Source organism: Sander vitreus, chromosome 17, assembly GCF_031162955.1.
Source record: "Sander vitreus isolate 19-12246 chromosome 17, sanVit1, whole genome shotgun sequence".
NCBI lineage: Eukaryota > Metazoa > Chordata > Actinopteri > Perciformes > Percidae > Sander > Sander vitreus.
The window spans coordinates 1,912,131-1,930,325 of NC_135871.1; the positions used below are offsets into that span (position 1 = coordinate 1,912,131).

The 18,195-nt window shown below is 42.0% G+C and overlaps 1 protein-coding gene across 1 annotated transcript in view; it reads left to right on the forward strand.

Moving 5' to 3' along the window:
* The first annotated feature begins 205 nt into the window (after positions 1-205).
* LOC144532141 (heterogeneous nuclear ribonucleoprotein L-like) overlaps positions 206-18,195 on the forward strand; it is a 62,556-nt gene continuing 44,566 nt past the window's right edge. Inside the window, exon 1 of the mRNA XM_078272725.1 lies at positions 206-680. Within this exon, the coding sequence (XP_078128851.1) occupies positions 441-680 (240 nt within the window). The 5' untranslated portion in view covers positions 206-440. The remainder of the gene's footprint in view (positions 681-18,195) is intronic.

Here is an 18,195-nt window from a genome sequence, read left to right on the forward strand (position 1 = left end):
TCTTTTCCTACGCTCTGCATTTTTTGAGGCTGTCTTCGTTTCTGTTTTTTATCTAGCCCACCATTCCCCTCTTTGCTCCTCTGCGCACTCCTCTGCAGAGCATGGCGAGCTGTCTGTTGACGCATCGACACCGGCCAATCACACGCCGTATCTCCAAGTTGCAGGATCCGACTGACCAATAAGAGAAAAGCACGGGGCGGGATGTGTCCAGACCACTCACACCTCCACACAGAAAATCACTGGTGTTCAAGAGTGATAAAGAGACCGATAGGAACCGAGAGTGGATCCGCGAAACGGGGACAGGGGCACAAATATAAGGAGACAGACAGATACACTGAGACTGCTTAACGAGGTTCCACTACGGGGTAACTGTTGACATGAACGTGTCAGTCTGACCAGCTCTAGACCCGCTCTCTAACAGGTCCACCGCAGCCGCAAGCATGTCGACGGCAGAAGGAGCCGGCCAGCGCGAGGAAGGGGAGTACGGAAGGGCGGCAAAGCGGCTAAAAACGGAGGAGAGGGAGAGGGAGACTGAGGCGGACGCGGAGGAGAGAGAGGAGGGGGAAGAGGAATTGGAGGAGGGGGAGGATTCGGACTCCGGCTCGCTGCCCGGTAACGTAGAGTCAGCGGTGGACAACCGGGCCAGGTGGAGCGCCAGCCAATACGGAGCAGCACGGAAGGTAAGGAGGGCAAAAAATATGTTCTAACGTTACCCTGCAGGACAGCATCACAGACATCCGCGTGCGTGCGTGCGTGCGTCCGTGTGTTTGCTGCGGCTGTAAGTCTGTCATTGGGTGAGCATCTCCTGTCACACTACCTAGGTCACTTATGTCAGTGATGAACACCACTAACAGAATGTAGGCTGACAATCCAGGCTAGAATTTAGAACGGCAAGTAACATGCAACAATTCATTTAAACTTCAACGATTAACTAATATGAGACTATTTATACACTGATAAATATAGAAGCGAAAAATTATGGACTATGTATTATACCCTACTTTAATATATAAATATATTTTTTTTCCCTCAAGTAGGCCTATACAAATATACGGTAACACTTTACAATAAGGTACACAAAAAATAGGTAGTTAATGATTAGTTACTGGTTTTGAAAGAGTAACGAATGATTAGTTACTGTTTTTCAGAAGGGTAGTTACTGTTTTTTGAAAGAGTAACTACCCTTCTGAAAAACAGTAACTAATCATTCGTTACTCTTTGCAAAAACAGTAACTAATCATTAACTACCTACTTTTTTGTGCACCTTATTGTAAAGTGTTACCAAATATACATATATTTAGTCAAGTTTTAGCTCAATTATTTGGGGTTAAAGTTACTCTCCATGATTTTCTTACACTGCAGTTACTAGGGGTGTCACGATTCTCCAAATCCTCGATAAAATTTTCGATTCTAAGGTCACGGTTCGATTCTTGATTTTTACTTTTTTTTTAAAGCACAGGTTGGTATGCCATTTTTAGACTAGACTTTTATGCAATATAATATCTGACCTTTGTTCGCAATGTACCACGCTACATTGTCAAATTTAAAACATTTATTAACAACATAATGTAACACTAACTTATATCTTCAGTCAATTGGAAACTTTTTTGGAAAATTCCAAATGAAGACGGAAGAGTAGTTTGTGTTACAGTTGTTGGTTTAAGAGATAAATCTTATGTTTTTGTGGTGCCTGCGGCGATTGCCCTGCCATGTTAGTCGTGCTGCCAGTGGAAGAATATGGTACACGCACATAGCAGAGCTTGCAAACTATGGAGGTCACCTGTGGAGGTTGACTTGCACCACTTCAACACGTGTTTTTTTTCCGCTTGGCAAACCGACTCGACGTGACATGGAGGCGTGGCAGCATCGACGATTCCATTTTTTAATTCGAAGTTCGAGATTGTGACTTAATTTCAGTCGATTTTGAATTAAAATCGAAATCATGACACCCTTAGCAGTTACCATAGACAGTATATAAACTGGACCAACAGATCCCGTTGCTCTGGACTGAGACCAGTGAAGGATATTAGAAGCATTTTTCCGGTGATGGCTGCGCGTTACTGAGCAGCCTCCAACTGAGAGAGACGAAGTAAATGTGACGTGAGCAACCTGTCTGAAAGTTGTAAGTCTTCTGGTAGCTGTGCCAAGAGAAATCTCAATCATTCCCAATCTTGCAGAGACAGAGAGTGTAGGTACAGTGGGGAGAACAAGTATTTGATACACTGCCGATTTTGCAGGTTTTCCTACTTACAAAGCATGTAGAGGTCTGTAATTTTTATCATAGGTACTCTTCAACTGTGAGAGACGGAATCTAAAACAAAAATCCATTAAATCACATTGTATGATATTTAAATAATTAATTTGCATTTTATTGCATGACATAAGTATTTGATCACCTACCAACCAGTAAGAATTCCGGCTCTCACAGACCTGTTAGTTTTTCTTTAAGAAGCCCTCCTGTTCTCCACTCATTACCTGTATTAACTGCACCTGTTTGAACTCGTTACCTGTATAAAAGACACCTGTCCACACACTCAATCAAACAGACTCCAACCCCTCCACAATGGCCAAGACCAGAGAGCTGTGTAAGGACATCAGGGATAAAATTGTAGACCTGCACAAGGCTGGGATGGGCTACAGGACAATAGGCAAGCAGCTTGGTGAGAAGGCAACAACTGTTGGCGCAATTATTAGAAAATGGAAGAAGTTCAAGATGACGGTCAATCTCCCTCGGTCTGGGGCTCCATGCAAGATCTCACCTTGTGGGGCATCAATGATCATGAGTAAGGATGAGTACAACCCCAAGAAGACCATCCCAACCGTGAAGCATGGAGGTGGAAACATCATTCTTTGGGGATGCTTTTCTGCAAAGGGGACAGGACGACTGCACCGTATTGAGGGGAGGATGGATGCGGCCATGTATCGCGAGATCTTGGCCAACAACCTCCTTCCCTCAGTAAGCGCATTGAAGATGGGTCGTGGCTGGGTCTTCCAGCATGACAACGACCCGAAACACACAGCCAAGGCAACTAAGGAGTGGCTCCGTAAGAAGCATCTCAAGGTCCTGGTCTCCAGACCTGAACCCAATAGAAAATCTTTGGAGGGAGCGGAAAGTCCGTATTGCCCAGCGACAGCCCCGAAACCTGAAGGATCTGGAGAAGGTCTGTATGGAGGACTGGGCCAAAATCCCTGCTGCAGTGTGTGCAAACCTGGCCAAGAACTACAGGAAACATATGATCTCTGTAATTGCAAACCAAGGTTTCTGTACAAAATATTAAGTTCTGCTTTTCTGATGTATCATATACTTATGTCATGCAATAAAAGGCAAATTAATTACTTAAAAATCATACAATGCGATTTTCTGGATTTTTGATTCCGTCACTCACAGTTGAAGTGTACCTATGATAAAAATTACAGACTTCTACATGCTTTGAAAGTGGAAAAACCTGCAAAATCGGCAGTGTATCAAATACTTGTTCTCCCCACTGTATATGTAAGGAGATAACATAGACACAGGCTAATTATTGCTAACTAAAATGCTAGTTAACATTAGTAATTAAACTTAAACAGCTGATGTAAGTCGGAACTGCCTTCTCCTGTACTGTACTGTAATCCCTCTACAATGCGACAGTAAGTCTCGTGGTTATGACACAATCGTTAGCCTATTTTTACAAAAACATCTGCTACGGAGCCATAACGTGAGGTACAAGGTAATGGAGCCTTTTATACATTGACGTGTTTCTTTAGAAATAAACAACGGACAAATAAAGTCTTAACTCTAAACGCTTCAGATGTAAAGTTATTCCCTGTCAAAGTGACGTCAAAATGAATGGCAGCCAATGGAATGCTAACGGCGGGTGAGTGCTTGTTAGCATCAAAATGGCGCCATAGGATCTACGGGTTGTTGACAGACGCTTACCCCCTTGGCAGTTACCAGTCAGGGCCGGCCCTGACCAATTTGGTGCCCTAGTCAGGATTTTAGCTGGTGCCCCTTGCATCGCAGCCAATTCCCCCACCAATGATTGTGTTCATACACTTACAAAGAAAACTGCACATCTTATGATCACTGATGACTGATCAGTCCAACTACCTTTTCTGCCAATGGTTGGCCGTCTGGTTGGTGTGTAAGCAGCTTTATGTTCCCACATTAACCCTAACCCTAACATAGGGCTGTGGGAACAGGGCCTAATTTTAAGAAAAATCTTAGAAATGTGGGACCATTGGGCTGTGGGACCATTGGGCTGACCCCCAATGCTACAACTTTTAGCTTGATACAAAAGGAAAACTTGCACTGTTTACTCATTTACCATGACTGTTACCTGCTGACCATTCCCCTGTTAAAGGAAGATGCCACCATTTGTTGAAATAGGGTTATTCACCGTCTCCTCTATATTTATATAGGTGGGCAAACGCATTTTTGTCTCAGTGCATGCATTGTCTCAGTCCAGCAGCGCCGCCGCTAGCTTAGCTTAGCGTAGTGAATGGAATCCTAGTTGCCGGTTAGCATGTCGTGAGTAAAAGTGAGCCAACAACAACAAAAACAAAACCTAATTAAAGCTGCAAGCAGCGATAGACAGTGTTGGGAAGGATACTTTCAAAATGTATTCCGTTACAGAATACATAATACATGCCCAAAAATGTAATTTGTAACCTATTCCGTTACGTTACTCAATCTGAGTAACGTATTCTGAATACTTGGATTACTTCCACATTGAATTGCATTTTATAAGTGTAGGAATGTGGCCATCACATCCAGCTTACTAAACAGGCCTATTCTGGTGTGTTCTTCTGTTCCAACTGGCTGAATGTGTACCTGAACAAGCAGATAGATCGTTTGTATTTGTAGTCCCGAACTGCATACTACAAAAATGTAACCGCAGTCTAAGCTACCACGAGCTAATTTTAGCTAACGTTAGCTAACATGTCAGACGGGGCTAGTCTTTCAACGGCTCTGGGGCTAGTAAATCAGCACGTAGGAGAATGTAAAGTCGCACGTCAACTACAAAATAGCAAGGTGACCATTAAAACTACAGCAGACGACTACCCTTGGCTAATTAAAAAAAAAACCTGCATGCTGTCAGCGCTCAGGCCCTAAAATGAAGGACGACGGCCCCTTGGACGGACAATGACACGCAACACACCGAACAGACTCAAGTCACCGACCTCGCCATTATCGGCTCTGTGTGTCCGCACCTTTAGACAATGCATGCACTGAGACAAAAATGCATTTGCCCACTTATATAAATATAGAGGAGACGGTGAATAACCATATTTCAACAAATGGTGGCGTATTCCTTTAAGACAGGTGGCCATATGGGCAACGTGTGTATGTGACTTAGTCTGGTGGGGTTTGTTATGGGAGGTGTGTGTGTGTGTGTGTGTGTGTGTGTGTGTGTGTGTGTGTGTGTGTGTGTGTGTGTGTGTGTGTGTGTGTGTGTGTGTGTGTGGAGGAGTCCCGTAAGCGGCAGGTGCGGCAGACACAGTGAAGTGCATGCTTTTTCATAGGTAGTGAAGCTACAGTAATCATTGCTTTGTGTTTGCTGCAAAGACAAAATAAAGCACCTGATCAATGCAACGTTGTCACGACGTCTCCCGGCCATTTTTCACCGCAGAGTTGCCAGACTAAAAGCTGGCTACCAGCCAGGCTAAAGCTAATTGAGTTAGCCTAAAAAAACAAGGTGTCTGTCCTAGGGATGTCACAATCGTACCGATACCACCAAAAGTACACGATACTCGGTCATGTCACTCTTTTTTTCTCTCTCAACTTTCTGTTACTGTTTTGGTGTGGAGTGGAGGGGCATGAGTTGAGGGGGCAAGGAGAGCGTGATTCACATGTGTGTGTATATATATATATATAAAATATCGTGCAGCCCTACTCCGAAACATAATTGGTTGTTATGGTTCCGACAGGCAGACTCTCTGAGCTGACAGCTAAATTGTAAAGTGATGCCACAGTAATGGCAAAACAAAGTTCTTTAATGTTATATAAAGGATTACGGTCCCTTCAAAGTGGTGAGGACAGTTTTCTTGGCTGGAATACAATGTGAAAAAGGAAGCGCTTTTCTGTAAAATGACATTTTCCCAGTGGAGCTGACAGCCCATTTGCGAGAGAGCGGTTTGTTCAGTGTGTTGTTCTTTCCTAATTCAAAGAAAACCAAACCTCCGCTACTCACTGATATTCATGATCTTATTTAAGAAGAAATCATGAATGCTGACGACGGCTTTTAGCTGAAACGCGTTGCCCACATTAAATAAGAAGATGACTTACCTGTGAGTGCAGGGTCCTTCTTTTATCCTTGTCAGTGCCGTGCAGCCGATCACTACCTAAGAACTGGAGCTGTGCGGGATACTTTCAAATATATCTTTTTTAATTCAGACAATGCTTGGCTGGGTGTTTTCTTTTATGATTTTCTTTTACTGCTGATGTGTTAACATGTAGTAATCATCTTCATGTAGAACATGCAGTTGGTTGACACCTTTTCTGCTGTTGTTGCCACATTGTGAAATGCTGTGCACTGGAGAGCCGATGCTGCTGGTTCTGCCAGGGCAAATATATTTTTGCCTGAATAGGTTATGATACAGGTTATTTCTATACTGTTGTGTACAGCCTTTAAAGACTGAGCTTTGTTGGTTGAGCATGTTGTATAGACAGTGTGTTACTGGTATTGCCTTTGTAATGCAGCATATTGCAAAGTAAAAGTGTCACTCACTCATTCAGTTTGTCCTTTTTCTACTTCTAAGTTTAAGTTGCTTTTTTTCTGGGGGAAAAAAAGCTGTTGAACTGGCCCACCCAAAAAACTATATTTCTGGCTACACCACTGGTCTATTGGTGCAGCCCTTTGTGATGTGCTGAGGTGGAGGGGACAGCGAAAACTGATGCTGCGTTGCTGGGGTTGTCTGAGGTCGAGTGGACAGGACAACCTGACGCTGCAGGTGGCTCAGGATTTGCAGGAGTGGAAGAATATATTTCAAAAGTGCATGTGAGGAGAGAAGAGGAGTGTATGACCATTGGGTGCATTATATAAATAAAAAAGCTTCTGATGCTAAACCACAGCCAATAATAGCACCTAAAACCGCCTACAGATGATCTGCGGTAAAGCTGGCCATTCTATTGTTGTCCATTACATATAAGATGAATTAATAAATAAAACTATCATTAAAGACTATTATTTAAAGAGGGGATGTAAAATCACTTTAATTGACCATTACTAGCAGGGCTAACATTGGCTAACTAGATAAAAAAATAAATAAATGTATGCCTGGTTTCTTTGTGCAGACTTAAAATAAAAAAGGGGGATATTTTAAGGAATGTGCTGCTTGCTGGTCTGATGTGCCATACGGGCACCGTACTTCCGGCCGTAGGCTGCCACTGCACACCGGGTCACAGCTGTGTTCCTGTGTCGGGCGGCGGCACAGTGGCGCAATACACCAGCCCCCAATGTTAGAATATAATGGCATGCCACCCGCCAAAGTGGCTAGTGAGAGTAAGTGTGTTACTTGCCATTGCCGAAATCTACCTGCATTTGGCGGGTTGGCAGGTGTCAAGCATGTGTGTGTGTGTGTGTATATATATATATATATATATATATATATATATATATATATATATATATATACATACACACACACATATATTCTAACCCACTGGAATCAGATCAATACTCCAGTCCAGGTATCTGAATTGGTATTGGGAAGGTAAAAAATGAAACACTTTAAATATTATTTAAAAGCCATATCACCCAGCCCTAATTTCAACTTTGACCTATGTTGCCACTGACCTTTCAAAAACCCAACCAAAAGATAACAGCTGTATGTGACGTAGCCACTTTTTGATGACATATACCTGCGCTGCACTGCCTTGCAGTGAGTGTAGAGCAAATTTCTTCTCATCTGATGGCATCTTAATTGTTCAGGGCTGCCAACTCTCAAGCATCGACTGTTAGACCTCTGCAATTGACCCTTTTCACATGCACTTGTCCGTTTTGTGACGCATAGAAAAACTAATTTATAATTGACAATGTTGCATCGGGAAAGATTACACCAACAGTGCACGGACAGACAAGACAGAGCAGCACAGAGCAACAGCAGCACCCTAGATCACTGCGGTCGAGTGAGCCATCGCTTGCGTAAACCGGGTCAAGCCAGCCGGAACTTGTGTTTTGATGCACGTCTATTTGTGCTGTTACGTGACTGGTAATTGGAGCAGCCAAAAAGGACGAAGAAAGACCCTAATCTGAGCAATAATTTCTCACACTTTGTACCAAATAAAATAAAAAAGTCCTAATTTCATTCCAGAATAGGTTTGTAGGGAAGTGCAATGGATTTCTGCTCAAAAAGTCCCTGACTATGACCCTATCCAGTTTTAAATAGTTTCAATGCACATTACTGTACATGCAAAGTCAGCTCAAATGATATTGTAACACATTGGAAATGTTCTCATTTTTAAACTCTCCTAAATAAAATAAATAAATCCTTTCTTTCACAGGTTTGCTAAAATGGCGTTGAGAATGACCCAGACTATGATCATGTCAAATTGTTCTGATCATGGCAGTTATTTTACTGTACAGGTTTTTTTGTTTGTTTTTATTTAAAGGGAAATCACCTCATAACACGTAGTAACACATATGAAATATCCTAATGTTTAAAGGTACACTGTGTAGGAATTTCTCCCATCTAGCGGTGACATTGTATTTTACATTCAAACGAATAGAGCTCCTCGCTTTTTCAAATGCGTGTTGCAACTACGGTAGCCGTTATGTACCAAGAAGCTATGACAACATGTCTTCCAATTTTTGCTTTTTTGGTGACGAGGATTCCTTCTCCTGTGGCTCGGCATTAGTCTGATCCTCCGTTATGAACTAAAGTGCAGTGCAGACTTTCAAATTTGCCGGGGCAGTGACAAGCTCCTCTCACTGATCTCCTTCTCCGTCTCAGCTGGTTTCAGTCACGTGACGCTGGCTCTGAACGAGAACGCGTTGTGGATTAGCTAAGACAGGTAGGCTAGTGCTGTATGTCCCTCTCAGCCATTATAGTTTTTCAAAATGGCGGAACAACATGGAAGCCTCCGTGGACTTGCCCGTCCAATGTAAATACAGATAAGAAATTCTTTGCTTACGAGGATCATTGGCAGAGGTCATTTTACACCAATGAGGACATATTTATGAATGAAGACTTTGATTTTAGCTAACAAAATACTTTAAACACTACACAGTGTACCTTTAAACTCATAACATCTTTTCCATGAGAGGTTAAAGTTTAAAAAGTAGATTTTTGAGTCAGACCTGACTGAGAGAGAAAAAAGGACAAAAAACATTTCAGTGCATGTACTTTTAAAAGTTACGTGCACCAGAGCATGAACAGAGAAAAGTTTTTTGAGCCCTGTGTGTTGCCTTTGACAACAGCGGGTCACATGACTCTTCTGGTAGGCCCGTTTTGAAAATCATCAGCTCATCTGAATTTATTCTGATTGTCAGCACACTGTCTCTAGCTGCTCAGCTTCATCTGTGGCCAGAGTTAAAAATAGGCCAGCAGCATAGTCACCAGAGGGCTGTCATTGAATATGACTTCATGTTTTCGGTGTGACTAGGGGAAGGGCCAGTGAGAAAAAGAAGTCACAATAATGGATATGCATTTTTAAATGATATGATAAATTCAGTAATGCAATTTAATTTGAATCATTGGTAACACTTTACTTACTACATAAGAGTGACATGACACTGTCATGGACGTGTCATAAACATTATTAAGGGTTAGGGTTATGGTTCATGTGTCATGACTGTGTCATGACAGTGTCATGTGTTCATGACAGTGTCATGTCACTCTTATGTAGATACCTTCAAGTAAAGTGTTACCTAATCATTAATCTCTACTTTCTGTCGGAATGTCTCTGTCATTTCAAGAATACTCATTCACGTTGAGCCCCATAAAATGTGAAAATAACAGAGACGGATGACCGAGAAGTGAAACCCTGAATACATTGTTTGGGAACTTATGTGTGAGTTGATAAACTGTCAAGTGACTTAATACACTTAAATCTGATTGGGTGAAAAATGAGGATTTGATTTCTCATGTGGTAGGTGTAGTTTTTGTCATTATGTTTGGTTGAGTAATTGTATGTGTGTGTGTGTGTGTGTAATTAAAACCACAGTCAGGCTACACAGTACACTACGTTCTCTCCCTATGACCTGCTTAGATATCTTGGTGATTTGTTGGTCTTTACATTCAGATGTAGTTCACCTGAACTTTTGCCACTCAAGTATTTGCTTTCCAGCTTCAGTGATCACATCATTTGCAGTAGACAACTGTAGTTTTGTGACTCCCACCACTCCTAAATACAGTATCTGGGTTAGGGTTAACACTAAATCAACACCTCAACTTTGAAAATGTCGTTTTTCTCACCTGATGAATGAGTATCAATCAAGATAGCCAAAGTGAAACCAGAACTTTATTTCTGTTACAGAAGAAAGAAAGCTCATTCTAATTACTGACATTTGTAATTAGGCAAATCACTAAAAACCCAGCCCAACCTTGCTCAACAAGATGTCATTATCTCAACAGGGATGGGGACTGTTTTACATTTATATTCGTCTCTTTCTCTTCAACTGCCATTTCAACTACTTTTACCACTTACATGCCAACTGAGTTGGTTGAAAAGATTTGTTCTTCATTCTTAACCAACAGAGTAAACAGAGAAGTGAGGAGTTGTTTGCTTCCACTGGAAGGATGTGCTGTAATGTATAGGTGTAGCTATCAGTCAACCACACTGTTAGTTCTCTGCGTTTCCTTTCTCACTGTCTCACTGTTACAGGATGCAGGGGTACTAGAATAGCGCGCGCATACACACACACACACACACACACACACACACACATATATTTCTCTTGCTGTACTTGTGAGGACCCTATTGACAGGATGCATTCCTTAACTTTAAGCCTTTCACCTGTATCTTCAAAACCAAGTCTAAACCTTCAGACAGTCCTTTAAAGTAATGAGGAGCGGCCAAATGTCCACACAATGCACAAATGTCCTCACAAAGATAGCAATACAACCCCACACTCACATGCACGCACGAGTCCTGAGTGAAGGTGGTATCACTTTGCCGTGTAATCAACATGCATGTAGTCTACTTTCCACACATACTCAGGTATGCATGCACACACGCACACACACGTGTCATCTGATCATTAGAGGGTGATTAAGAAGATAGATGGGCTACTTAGGTATGTTCGTTCCTTTAACCATTATTTACAGTCGGAAAAATACACTCGTGACAGTTCTCTTTTACAAGTGTGCAGTTTACAACTTAAAAACAAGATTACAAAAAAAGAAACAACAGAATAAATAGAAATGATTTAAAACACAAGGCTATCTAATGATCTCTTCAATGGCTATTAGATCCTACATCAAAGACCCCCCCAGAGCTGAGAGCTCTTACAGAGCTTTGTTAAATCTGGTCGGGTTGGTTCAGATCAAAATTAGTTTCAAGTTGTCAGTACAAGGTTGGCCACCGTTAGCCAGTCAAGGTTGACTAAGTTTGAGCATCATTGGTAAACAATTTTCTATCGTCATCGCAATATCAATTGGCGTAATACAAATATTGCGAAAGGCTGCAACATATCGTGAAGGACACTTGTGAAAGACAAAAAAGATGAGTAGAAAACTGACCTTTAAATCATTCTTTTTTTCAGTGGTGGCTTTTATACTCAATTCAGTGTTTAATTTGCTCAATAAAAGAATGTTGAAAGTGATTTCCTTTCATTTGTTTTAAATTCAAAAAGCAATTGTAGTAGTTTAGCAGAACACTGAAAGCGGCAGAAAATGAGAACACGCAAGTAATATCAACAATCAATCAATAACAACTTTACAGCATATCGCATATTTTTGTCATATCGTGCAGCCCTAACTTGTAGCAAATTTTTATAATAATAATAATAATACAATCGTGTTATGCATAGGCCTAAAACGTTATGAAGTGTCGGCCTAATGTTTTCTATTTTAAAATACATTCTATAGATCAATAAAGTCAGTGATGTTGCATATGCCGCTGTTAAACTGTTCAATTGAAATAATCCGAGCGGTGCACGGCGCCAGGGGTAGCACTTCCTCCGAGTTGTCTCCAGCGCTCTCCCCACAGGAAAACAATAGCACAGAGCTGTTTTACTGCAGATCATGTGTAGGGTTGGGCATCGAGAACCCATTCCTACTAAAAATTAGGATTCCAGTGGAATCGTTTCTTTATTGGAATCGTTTGGAGGATTTGGTTTCAAATCTGATCACGGGTTCCAAATTTAAAATGCGCAAGTTTTGGTTTCCGTAGCGACCAGGCGCTTGTTGTGTTACATCCTTGGAGCACAGTAAGCAGCGCTCTAGTCTGGCTTTATTTTACGTTGAAAAAGCTGTACAACTGCAACCCACCATTCAATCAAAATCAAACTTCCCTCTTATTCGTGAAATAAGCATGTGACCCGTTTCAACTCCACCCTCAAAGAATCAGAATCAAGAATCAATGAGAACTGGAATCTAAAGGAAGAATCAGGACTGGAATCAGAATCGTTCAAATCCAAACGATGCCCAACCCTAATCATGTGTAGGTGGCTTTACGTGAACAGGGCGCAGCAGTCACGCAGACAATGCTCGCTACAGTTGGAGGCTCGCTTCAATATAATATAATGACGAGCTGAAAGCAGCTGCAGTTTCGTAACACTTCATCTGAGACACGCTATATATAACAAAGACAGAAAGACAACAAATTAAAACAAAAATGTAGCGAAAAACAGGGGAGCTACTGGATGCTGCATCTGCAAAAGACGGCAAGTCTGACAACACCGTAATGTTAGGTTATTCGCACACGTGTTCCTAAATGTATTTTACAGCTCGCACACATCTATTTTTAGCCGCAAATAAAAAACGCTCACATGTCAAGCACTGATTTAGGTCAATATGCGCATCTGTTGTTGCTTGATGGGCTTGAGTTTGCCTTTAATTTGCTTTCAGTATATTTTTTTAGCATACAGTACCTTACGGTTATTCTGGACAACATTCAATATTAACACAGATACTGCATACTGCATTCATCAGTAGTATGCAGTATGAAACATCGTTTTATTCTGCAATATGCTAAGCCTTTGAACAAGCTCTTAAAGCACTGGGCAAAGAAAAAGAACTCACCACTATTGGAAATGAAAAATATAACTTAATGAGCTTTGCATCTTTTGTTTGTTTAAGATGCTGAAAATTGAAGAAACTGTAACTTAATTTCTTACATCTTTATTTATGTGAAATAAGCAAATACAACACCCTCACAGCGGGGTCTGTGAAGGTGGACAGGCCGACCGGCAAACCAGCGACCCCGACAGTCTTCCGCTGGCTGTCACGTCAGACCGTGGAGCTTCTGAACTCCGACACCGTCAGAGCAAACTTTGCTTTTATCCATACATTTTCATAAAACCGGCCATATTCGAGCTCTACATTGTTGATTTATCGCATAAAAAAGTCTCAGAAGTGAATTTAGTGATGAAATAGCAGACAAACATTGTAAAACGTTTCCAGTTGTTGGCCACAATGGCAAGCCGTGGTTGTTGTGATTGTTGCGGCGCTTTGCATTGTGGGACACAGTAGGCGAGATAGACTGGTCCGCGGCGTACTGGAGATTTTCTCCGAATCAGTACGACATACGGGTATTTTTAGCATACTGCAGTTTGGGCTTTTGTTTGCAGAGTGCATACTACATGCTACATTTTGGCCAAAACAGTACGCACTGATAGTATCGTATGCGGTTTCGAAAACTGCCTCTGTTTGTCCCTACAGCAATCAAACCCTTATCTACACGTCCACCACCTGGTGCTGTTCTTTAGAGTCCTGTCAGGACCTGTCTGCAGGTTCCTAAGCAGCATGGTTGCAGCTCCTACTGTCAGTTTTATTTCTTGATCAGGTCAATGGGTGTCAGTGAGTTTAGAAACTTGAACGGCAGTGAATCCTTGTGATTGAACTCCAGAACTGAGTCAGCTGAAAAGTAGACTCTCTTCTCTAGGGTTGGGCATTTTGATTTGAACAATTCGGATTCCAATTCCGATTCTTCCTTTCGATTCCGGTTCTTATCGATTCCCGATTCTGAGTTGAAAGGGGTCACATGCTTATTTCACAGATAAGAGGAACATTTTATTTAGATTCAATAGTGATTTACAGTTTTACAGGGCTTTTTTCAATGTAAAATTAAGCCACACTTTAGAGCTCTGCTTACTGTGCCCCATGGCTGCAACACAACAAGCGCCTGGAAGTACGGCGGCCGCCACGTAAACCCAAACTTGCGAGTGTTAGACTTGGAACCGTCGATCGGATTCAAAACCAAATTTTCCAAACATTTCCAATAAAAAAACGATTCCATTGGAATCGTAATTTTTTTTAAACGGTGGAGTTGGAACCGGTTCTCGATGCCCAATCCTACTCTTCACCAGGAAACACCGCCAAATACATGTCATTGATGGCTCCATTGTCCTTTGGTTCACAGGAGTGTATAAAGTGCCTTTTCGAAGGTTGTCTTTGTCACCACATCCATTCTGGGAAGGTCAGTCAGTCTTGAGATCAAGTACCCTGGAGGAATCCGGAGCTGACCTTCACTCTCCCTGTGTTTAATTTTGCCTCTCCCCAAATCAAGGAGATAGTTGGAGAACTTCTTTTCACCTTCGTCAGTCCTCATGCTAATTTGAATAGATGTACCCGCATTGTCACCGATACCCGATCCAGATATTTGAGTCAGATTCAGCATATCAGTATCAGATCGGTGCATCCCTATATTAATGAGAATCCAGGCGTTCAAGTCTGAACTCTCTTCTAAATCCAAACCTGGAATACTTTCATTCCTGTTGCCAGGGGAATTAAAGTGTTAGCTATTAGAGGTAGTGTGCGAGCGGATGACTAAGAGCATGATTTTATGTCTGAGAGCAGTGAGAAGATGGCAGCTGTCGAGTTTGTGTTCCGCAGGCTGCAGCACAGAGATGTGCTATTTTCAGACTGCACTGCTACCTTTGAACAAAAAGACTCAGATAAAAACACAAGCGCTGAAAACACAGGGACAACATAGTATGTAATTCAGACTCAGACTCAGAGCTGATGATGATATTACATCCATGAAGGTGTAAGGAACCTGCTCAATAATTTATAGCAGATGCATTAGACCGTTAGACACACAACAGAGACATTGCTAATCAGTGTTGGGTGTAACGCGCTACAGTAACGTAACTACTTTTTCGGGTAAAAAGTAGTGTAACGCGCTACTACTGAAAATTTGGTAACGAAACGTAGTTCCTTTTTCAATTCGGCGCAACGTTACTTTTCCCAGAGACAGATTTGACAGCGACACTGCCTTCTCAGCTGCGCGCTCACATGCTCCACACAGGACGTGACAGAGGCTGGTAGCAGAGGAATCATGGCAAGCGAGAAGCAGCCAACGCTAACTTTTGAGAGCGTTTTAAGCTTCATGGTTTTTTGCTGGATGGCGCTCTGAGCCAGGCAGACACAAAGCTGACAACCTCACAGATGGATGCGGTGGAGACGGGCTCATACATACACAAGCAGGACCGCTGTGGACTTTTGCACGGACACGCAAGGATTTCCAGAAAAGAGGCTGCATGTGTCTACGACAATGCACGGTCCATCGTGGCTGCACGACCGGTACAAGTCGATACAGACATTACATAGTATACACTAACACCGTGTAACGCCGATGACCTGCTGATGTGCATTCAACCCGCGCTGTACTCGTTCATAATGAATCAGCCGTCACTCTGTGAGGAGAGAAGCCAGTCTGCAGTGGAGTTCAGACACCTCACTGATAAACCAGAGATTGGCTTTATGGTCAGAGGTAGTTTTTGTATAATAACCCCTCTTGTAAAAGTAACGTTAAAGTAATGAGTAAAGTAAGAAGTTACTTTCCATAGGGGGTAACTAAGTAAAGTAACAGATTACTTTTTTAAGAAGTAACGAGCAAACACTACTTTTTAAAAGTAATTTCCCCAATACTGTTGCTAATCCACAATTTTAAATATATGCAACAAGCTGTTGTTGGAGGTTCCCTTAAATAGTAACTTAATAGCGGGCTGTGTTTTGCTGCACTCTGGTTAAAAGTCAGTTTGATGATCACTGTGGCTGTGGTTGGGTGGTTTAGTCACACCCAACAGTGATGTCACTGTGTACTAACACACATGCAGTTCACTGCAGCAAGGTATGAATTTAAACCACTGTAGGTCCTTGATTTAATTAAGATTCCCATGCAATGTTCCAGTAACAGCCTCTCCATACAGATTCAGACAGGGCAGTCCAATCCATAACTAAAGCATTGGGCGGGTTTATCGTGAAAGATATGCAGTTATGGAGGATGCAGGGTTTCAGCTTTAACTCTTTAGTGTTAGCTGAAGAAATAGCCCATGCTAGCTGCTAGTGTAGGCTAATATTACCTACGTTCCATAGCAACTGCTTCGGTATGTGCAGGCAGCCAGCCTGCCCAAGAGGGCCTATTTTATTGTGAAGAATATTATTTAGTAATAAAAATCTATCTAAATTGGAATGTAACTATACCTTTCATTTTGCCATACTTAAAGCTATAGTACACAAATATTTTATATTAATGAATGTCCGTTCCATTCAAACCATTGCCGAATGAGTTGATACAAAGCTAATTAAGCCTACCAGCTCCACGAAACTCTCTCTGTATTTGTCAGTATGGCTATGTTAACAAAATGGTGTAGTCCGGAGATATTTGCGTGCAGCAGCTCAAGTGATGCGTTCGCGTCACCCCTGAGAAAGGACAACAGCAGCATTCAGCTTTGGAGACAAAGAGGACAACAATTACAAGATAATTGTCCTCCTTGATTTGACGGGTTAAATGCTACTAGCAACTGTGTGGAGGAGGGGTGTGGCGCGATCACAGATGGCCTATATCATGTGGATGCGCCAACAGTGTTGTTGTCATTACTTAGAATTCCTCATGGGGGCGACACAAACTACACACTATAGCTTTAATGACCGTTTTATAAAAGCAACAGCTCACTTCAGTCTGTGATATGTTGTGATTATATCACGGCCTGTCGGGAGCTATTGCTTAAAGGTCCCATTCACTATATCAGATCATCTGTATCAGAAAGTGTATCAAAGTACTCAATTTACAGCTATGGTTATAGACAGAACACACTGTGATAAACAAATGGCATGCGAACCTGCACAATGGACGTGCCATGCTGACATGTCTGAAACAGAGAAGCCAGCAGCCTGGTCATCAGACACAGAAAAGTTAGTCTGATGCAATTTTCCTCTCCAAACACTCAGATGAGCCCTCTGCCTCTAAAAATAGACTAAAAGGAATGCCCATGTGAATGAGAAGGACAAAAAGAGGGAAGATGGGGGAAGGGATGGATAATAGAGGGAGTAAAAGAGGGAAGAGATTAAAGTTTAGAAGACAGAATATCTGATAAACAATATGAAATAAGAAGGTTTCTCTTTCTAGCCCCTTTCACAGATGCATTGCAACCTTAAAAGTGTGTGCATACTTGCCAACCCTCCCGATCTTTCCGGGAAACTCCTGTTTTTCATTGCCCTCTCCCGGTTTCCTCCCGGGGTCACAATTTTCCTGTATTTCTCCCGCTTTATGACACATTTTCAGATCAGATTTTTCCTTTCCGTTATCACAACCTGTTCCTGGTACTTTAATTGGCATTCTTTAAAAGTCACTAGAATGCAGGAAACAAAGCATCTGCAACTCCATTTTTTGGGGGAGACCCCCAGACCTCTCCCTTTGGTTTAGAAATTCTCCTTATTTTTGAGGTCTCAAGGTTGGCAAGTATTAGCGTGTGGGAGCCATGGAACTTCATGGTGCATTTAGGTGCACCTCGTAAACTCATGGTGCATTCTAAGTAAACTATGAGAAACTATTGTTGTAAAGTACCCCTGTGCCTTTTAGTATATGGAGCCAATTGGCCACTAGGTGGCAGTTTTTTTTTAAATCATAAAATATGCTACAATTACTTTCCAAACTACTTTGCTTACTAATGCTCTCAACTTGCAACTATCAGTCAGCACTAATTAGGTGTAGAGTGGACTGTCCAAAGATGTGGCAGTTGCCAACAGGATCCACAATGTCACGCTCCCATCCTGGCATTTAAATCTCCCCCCAACAGGACATTACCCTGGGCCCTGAAATGTCCC